This window comes from Lolium rigidum, chromosome 7 (assembly GCF_022539505.1).
Source record: "Lolium rigidum isolate FL_2022 chromosome 7, APGP_CSIRO_Lrig_0.1, whole genome shotgun sequence".
Classification (NCBI taxonomy): domain Eukaryota; kingdom Viridiplantae; phylum Streptophyta; class Magnoliopsida; order Poales; family Poaceae; genus Lolium; species Lolium rigidum.
Window position 1 is genome coordinate 207112040 of NC_061514.1, and position 7683 is coordinate 207119722.

Here is a 7683-nt window from a genome sequence, read left to right on the forward strand (position 1 = left end):
ACAGGGGACTACAGGCAGCTAACTTTGTTAGGACTGCAGGTGCTAAATCTTATATATATATATATATATATATATATATATATATATATATATATATATATATATAGAGCCCAACTATTCTCGAACCCCCCTTAAGAGTGGTTCTAGAATAGTTATTCTCGAACCCCCTAGTTTCTAACCGAATCAACTCGTGCATCTCCTTCCTTGTGAACTCCCCACGACCCCAACCATCTTCTCTATCTGCTGGCACCGCGCCCATCCCCAATCCCCGCCCCGCCTTCTTCCCGGCGGCAGGGCCGAATCCCCGCCCAGCCTTCTTCCCGGCGGCAGGGCCGAATCCCCGCCCAGCCTTCTTCCCAGCGGCAGGGCCAAATCCCCGCCCAGCCTTCTTCCCGGCCGCCGCGCGCCGCCGCCCACCTTCCACCCCTCGCGCGGCCTCCGTCCATGTCCGCGGTACTCCACCGGCGTCCAGCCAGCCTCGATTGCCTCCTAGTCCTCGCTATCCCCAAGTTCATGGGAGGTCGAGACGCATCAACGAAGTAGCCTTCCATCCCTCGCCGCTGGCTGCCCCCTGCACGCGACCCTGGTGTCGGCCGCCGGCTCGCGGGTGTGCCTCACCACAGAGAGGCTCCTCTTCGCACCCCTCCCCGCTGCCGGATCTTATGCTTGGCGCACCGCCGGTCGACGCCCCTCCTTTGCCTGGATCCGCCCTGGGCTGGGCGGCGCACCATGGGGAACTCTGCTTAAGTATCGCCCACGCTCGGTGGTCGGCGAGTGGGCGCATGCTCACGTTTCTAGCCCGGCCGTCGGGCACCACCGGGCTCCCGGACTTGCCGCCCGTCAACCAATCTCGTGGATACTACCTCCTACGCCTATTGTGTCCGTCGCTGCTGCGCTGACCTTCCACTCCCGGCCGCACGCGCATGGATTGTGGAGAGCCACGATGCTCGCTTGGCTCTAACCGCACTACAGCGGCCGCTGATGCGAGCTGCAGTTTCCATTCATGTAAGTGCACTCATGCTATTTACCATTACGCAATATCTCTCACTTTTTTTTTGTAAAAAAGGTTGTCTCCAGGACCATGGACAATAACACTTGTAGATTCAGAGAAGTGCATAATAGCACAGTTGAAAGTTCATAAAAAAATGTGACAGGTTCAGCTAAGAGAGACTGCACTTGTAGATTCAGAGAGACTGCACTTACGTAGTTTTCTCTATTTTTTTAGTCTTGTCTTGGTTTGGAAATGCGCTTGGATCGTGTGAGTTTCCAGGGAGTTTCAGCTTGTATTTGTCTTCTCGAATATAACCGTGTTTGTGAAACAACAGCAATTACTCTACTATACAGACTTTCCTTGTTGGCCGATGGCTTTTCTAAATCCAAGCTAGTTTGCTGCAGGCTCATGCTTGCTTGCTTGTTGGTCAGCTCAGGCCATGGGTTATAAACAAAAGATCGAAGAGCTGCTCAAGTTTAGTTCATTTTATAGTGTAGTTCACTTCTCATGCGGACCATGTGGTTGAACCATGTGCACCCTTATTCTGACAAATTGTTGGTTATGTGAACAAGTTTTATTGGTCGGTTCAGACATTTCGTTTTGGTTAACACAGAAGTGCACTTCGTCTCACACATAAAAAGCACTTTTTTCTGGACGTTTATCAACTGTTGCCGAAATATATATTTTTTGAGAAGCTCGCTGAAACTTAACTGGAAGTTTGATTTAGCCACACGGGATGTTAATTTTTTTCTTGCAGTTCATTCGAAAAAAGAAATACAAATAACCAAAAATGGTTCCAAATCATGAGATTCTGGAAGTTTGGTTTCTTTTGTTTATTAAAGTCTGGGTTTAAATTTGTCGAGAAGTGCACTACGTCTGTCGTTGAAGTTCATTTTTATTAATTCGCAAAAAAAAAGTTCATTTTTATTAGGAGTGTATTTGTTTGGCAAGTTAATTTGTGTTTCAAAAAATATGTTTATCTTGGGATGTGCACTTTCTTTGTCACTGAGATTTCATCTACTTTTACATATGAGTTCATTTTATTAGACGAATTCGGGTTGTACACTTTGTTTATTTCAGAGAATTCTTAAACTTTGATTTCAGGGAAGTTCTATTTGTACATATGTGAGCTCCAATTTTTATGGCCAAGATAATTTGGAAGTTTCACCTCAACTTCTTTCGGAAGCTCACTTGGTTCACAATCCCCGCTTCTGGAGTTTAGTGGAGCCTGCTGTTGGCGATGGAGTGAACTTCACAAGTTCATCTCTCAACGGTGCTTGTCTGCTTGTTGCTGGTAAGAGGCCCTCCTCCTAGGCTTAGCGGGACGGGCATAGGATGGGTGAAGTTCACTTCTTCTAATCCTTATAGTTCACTTCTCCTTAGTATCGTCTGTGACCAAGTGGCCATGGCGCAGCTCACTCTAGACCATGGCAGCAGTTCACAATCTGTGAATTTGTTCCCTACAAGTGTTTCCTTCTATGTCTACAAAAACGAATTATGCTTGAAAAATAAATTCCACCAAAATTTTCTCCTAATTTACAAAAAATGGCTTTGCAATAACGTCGGAAGTTCACTCTTTGATTAAAACTTGTTCAATACCAGTAAAACAAAAGTTCCTGCGCGGAAAAATAACCTTTATAAAATTGCATGTCTGGAGGTCCACTTGTTTACGACCTGGAAGCTCACACAATTCACTCTCCACTTTGCTTCTTGTTCTGCACCTAAGAAACACTCTTCATGGTGATCGTTTATTCGTTTGCACTTTAGGCATGACTGGAAGCTTAATCTTTTCTTATCTGAAGTTCACTTTCTCCCTACCGCGAAGTTTGGTACATGTACATGGGAATTACAGCTAATTAAAAAGCAATGTGGTTCGGAGGTTCACCTTTTTATTTTCTAAAAGTTCAGTTCCTTCATTAGGGGAAGCTCACTTGTTTTCATCATGTGTTGAAACTCAAAAATATCTCGTTAATCAACTTTTATAACAATGCTGCTCTGCGATTGTATATCTAGCATTTATGCTATTCCATTGTTTTTATATATCACTACAATGAGCTCTAGGTGATGAACTATATCTTTTGTATGGCAGGACCTTTGAGGCTCAAGCATGTTTGGAACTTACCAGTAAAAAAAATGTATGAAAATGAAGACACTTGCATTTGGTATGCACTCCCAAACAATTACCTATGATATTTCCTTTTAAATGATCTATGCTGATGCTGCAGTCCGTTCTAGTTTATTTCCTTGTATTACTCCACTTGTCTGCTTGTGCAAACAGTTTAGAGAACACCTATCCTTGCATCGACTGATTATGGAACAAATACGATAGCTTTAAAAATAGAAGTTCACCTCATCCACTTATGAAGTTTAATTAAAAATAGAGTTGTGAGTGCTTGTTTGTCTCAGAAAAATTTGGACGTTAGCATACAAATTAATTCCAGAAAGTTCATTCTTTTTATAATTTCCTTATTTGCATGGGTGAAGTGCACATGTAACGTTGTTTTATCACAGTAAAAAGCAAACGCCACCTCCTCAAAAAGGTATATATTTTAATTGTGAAATGCATTTCCATGAGCGTGCCAATGCTAGTGCCCGTCTCCCAAGCATTTGCATGCTGTTGCTTCATACACGCCAATAATCCCTGTATGTATAAACAAGTCTGTTAGTAAAACCAAGTGCATATACAAATGTATATAATGGTATTAAACTATGATGGATACTGAATGTGAGAAACAGTGCAGTGTACACCCACTTTGATTTTACCCGCAATAGAAGTTCTATTTACTGTTTAAAAAAGTGAAAAATAGGAAGTTCACTAGTTAAGCTTCAGCATTTCGTTAAAGTGTGAAGAGACATGCAACAGTAGAAGTTCATGAACGTTCACTAGTTTAGCTACAGCGATTCGTTATTTGTGAAGTTTGTTAAGCTCACTTCTCTTAATTCGTGAAGTTCACATCTACTGTGATTCGTGCAATTTTGAGACTTGTGATGTTAAAATGTGCATTTCATTTCATTTTTAGCGCGTTGAAGTTTATTTCATTTTCATCTGCTCTGGACTTCGCTAGTACTTTGCTGCCTTTGAACTTCCATATCGCTAGCAAATCCACTACCCCACAAAGTCTAAATGGTTAGCAAATCATGTGCATGTGTAGAGTGTGCAGGTGAATTAGTGGTACTCATGTGGTTATGAAAATGGGTACTGAATGTCTATTACATATTTTGAATATGGGACATATGGTTTTCACTTTGCCCTTTTTTATTTCCATTTTTGTTTTGTTTGGATAGAGAGAATGGCAATGTTGAAGTTCGTTTTTTCTCGCCTAGGAGTTCAATTATTCATTTATATGTTGATGCATGTCTGACAACATGTTAATTTTACAAGTTTTTTTAGGAAGTTCGCTTACAAGTTTTTTAGGAAGTTCGCCTTTCACTGTCTGAAAGTTCATTCTCTGTTGCAGGAAGTAGTTCAGCGTTTGCGCAGTACTTGAGCGGCTACAGAATGCTGACGATGTTCTCTCGGGAGCATTGCCAGAATGAGTGCAGTATAGGTGAAGTTAACTTCTTCTAATCCTTGTAGTTCACTTCTCCAAATTCATGAAGTTTACATCTCTTGCTACATGTTTATTTAGTTCATCCACTGGGTTTAGATAGTGCAATTGTTTATTTAGTCCCTTGTGAAAGTCAATTTTTTGTCGAAGTTCAGTTTTATTGGCAAGAGAGTTCATTTTATTTTTCAGAAGTTCAATTGGTCTAGTGTAGATAATTCTTTTTTTTTCTGGCAAAAAGGGTCCAATTCACCCATGAGGAAAAAGTTTGCATTTTGTTGTCACGAAGTTCACTATTTTCAAATCTGAAAGTTCGTATCTGTTGCTAATTTTGAATGACATGAAGCTAAACCTGTATTGTTCATTCTAAACTACCAAGTGGAACCAAGGACCACTTTCGACAACAAATTTTGACCAGGATGATTCACGAATAAAAATTGAAGGAGACTATCGATAGCGAAGCTAGTGAGGCGGATTCCTATTTGGTAATCTACAATCCTTTCGTTGCAGGTTTTTCCGAGGCACTTTACTTGCAATTGTGACTATAACATTTGTTCCTATACTGAACTAGTCTTAGTTATTTCCTTATTGCAGTTATAATATGTAGAACATTGTTGATATGTATTTTGTTAGCCAAAGAGTTCAATTCATCATGCTGAAGTTCGCAAATAGTCGACACGAGTTCACTCAGCCCTCCCCAGCAATCCAGTAGATGCAGGGCGCAACCGGGCATCCACCATTGGTCTAGTGCATGTGACCAGGGGGTTAGCATGTGCTTCCACCGGCAGTCTAGTGCACGTCGTTGGCGAGTCCACTATACGATCCGCCCCTTCCTCCAATGCTCAGCGGTTCGCCTTTTGCAGCGCAGCAGTTCACCTCATGCAAGCGCATCAGTTAACTCACCATTTCAATATGAATCCCCATGTCCTTGTGATGTGAACTGCGGTGGCGGCTTCCTAGCTAGTTCTATAGCGCACCCACTGTGAGTAGGAAGGCTCAGAGAACAAAAACGCCACTCGCCGTCCTCCAGCCTAGATTGCGTGGCCGCAAAGGAAGTTCACGCTGGCCGCCGGGGGAGTCCACTCGGCGCTGCTACGAGATTCCACACTGGGCTGTGTCCTCCGAACTTATTTTCTGCCCGTCTAAATTTCTTTTTCTGCTCGCATGAACTGCGCATGTTGTGGTGTCGTGAATACCATATTCTTTTTATTCAACGAACATCCATTTGATGCTTCTTGTGTATAAAATGGAGTGAAAAGAAAGTTGATAGGGATAAGAAGTTGAGCTGTGAAGGAGTCTATCGCTTAACTCCTCCATCTTGTACATCAAGACCAATCATGATGAGCTCCCAAGTTCAGTTATGATAGTATCAGTTTGGTCGTAGATAAACATTGCATGCATATTTGATCCAAATTGTGTGCTTGATGCTCCCATTAAGGTAGAGCTCAGATACATAAAGTATAGAAATAAAAACAGATAGTTTGGCTGCTAGTTTGTTGTGTGATCCATTTCATGAGCAAAAATGTGAATACAGGAAGTTCATAGTTCATTATGTGAGTGCAGGAAGTTCATTACACAAGCTCTGTCGATCTCCGCTGCTAGCATGTTCAATTTATATAAACAGAGAAACACATGAAAATCGCTCTTTGTACACCAGAAGTTTGTCATATATAAATACTGAATTCGGTTCATATTGTTGCATACAAAGATTATTTCTATGCATGATATCTTATATTTTAAAAAGGTACAATGATTTGCGATGTAGAAGGAAAAAAGAAGTTCATATTGTTTACATGGCCAAGTTCATTTTCTCGACAAGTTCATTTTATTTGAAAGCAATGTATTATTGATTTGAACTAAGCATTAGTTGATTGCTGTAAATTCACTTTATATACATTGCATAAGTTCACTTTTATACATTGGAGAAGTTCAATTAGTCCAACATAGGCTGGTGCATTAACAAGCTGTTGCTTAATTGGTTCAGAATGCCTGTGAGCTTATATTTGATTTGGCCATTAACAAGTTGTTGTGTATTTTGTGCTCCATTCTAGCTCCCATGCATGTTGGCTGTAGCATCTCTATCTAATACATCTAGATTCTCTTCTCTTATTTTCTTCATTTGTTGGTGTGGCAGATTTCTGCAGTAGCATGTCGCGCTGGTGGCGGTCATGTCCTAAAATTATTGGACGGGGCCATGTGGCGCTGATTCCCTGGCCGATACCTTATGTGACCGGGTGCGTGCTCCTCCACCAGGTACCATCTCTCCCACGCAAACAGTGCTGGATTCTCTCGGAGGGTACCCATAGTTATAGTGAAGGGGGAGTTGCGGTGCTGTGAGTTGAATTGTTCTTGTGAGACTCCAGTCCGTCATGTGCCATGAAGCTCAAGACTGATTTTGGGGAAGTTCATACTGTTGCGGCCTGAAGCCCACTGTGCAGGCAACAAGTCACCAAAGTTTAGCGCGATGCTGTGGGTAGGATTCTCAGACTGAATCCCATGCAGAAGGTGTTGGCGATCGAGACCATCAGAGCAGGAAGCTACTGGTGAGAAGCTGCTTCCCAAAATCAATTGCTGATTTTTGGACATGGTGCAAGCCCAGGACTGCTTCCAGGTGGAGCAGCATGTGCATTGTTCGGAACTGTTACTGGGCGTGTAGTATTTGATTTCTATTATAGAATTTTTTTGTTAGCATATTATTGTGCAGTGCTTGTGCGACAGCTGACTAGTTTGCACTGCTTTGTAAAATTGTGTGAGCTGTATTGCAGTACATGGACGGTGAACTCACTTTTATATTCGGAAGTGCACTAATTATCTTCATTACAGGAAGTACACTCTGGGCTTGAACCGTGCAAAAATAATGGAAGTACACATATCAAATATCAAATATGTGTACTTCCATTATTTTTGCACCTTTATATTTGTTCACCGTGTGAAAGTTCACATTTGGCATGACAAAAAGTTACTCTTTGTCGAAATTCACTTTGGTCAGTCAAAAAGTTTACTTTGTACCACGCAGAAGTTCACTTTAAACAAGACGAAAATTTATTTTTTTTGTCAAAATTAATTTTAGTCAAGACAAAAATAACTTTTGTCAGAACGGAAGTTCACCTTGTGCCGTGTTGAAGTTCACCTTTGACCGAAATTCAC

At 41.7% G+C, this 7683-nt stretch overlaps 1 protein-coding gene across 7 annotated transcripts; it reads left to right on the plus strand.

Moving 5' to 3' along the window:
* Positions 1–931: 931 nt before the first annotated feature.
* LOC124675957 lies at positions 932–7335 on the plus strand. Of its 7 annotated transcripts, none has more exons than XR_006993470.1 (6): positions 948–1005; positions 2096–2285; positions 3081–3153; positions 4450–4539; positions 4916–5021; positions 6671–7335. XR_006993470.1 is itself a non-coding variant. In XM_047212042.1 (5 exons), the coding sequence occupies exons 1-5, from the start codon at positions 982–984 to the stop codon at positions 6871–6873; spliced, it is 576 nt and encodes a 191-aa protein (XP_047067998.1). In that variant the 5' UTR covers positions 954–981; the 3' UTR covers positions 6874–7335. The 7 variants fall into 7 exon arrangements, 2 of the variants coding, with proteins under 2 accessions (XP_047067998.1, XP_047068000.1); XR_006993468.1 differs by having other exon boundaries at positions 954–1005; positions 4454–4539; positions 4916–5046; XR_006993467.1 differs by having other exon boundaries at positions 954–1005; positions 4454–4539.
* The last annotated feature ends 348 nt before the right edge of the window (positions 7336–7683 follow it).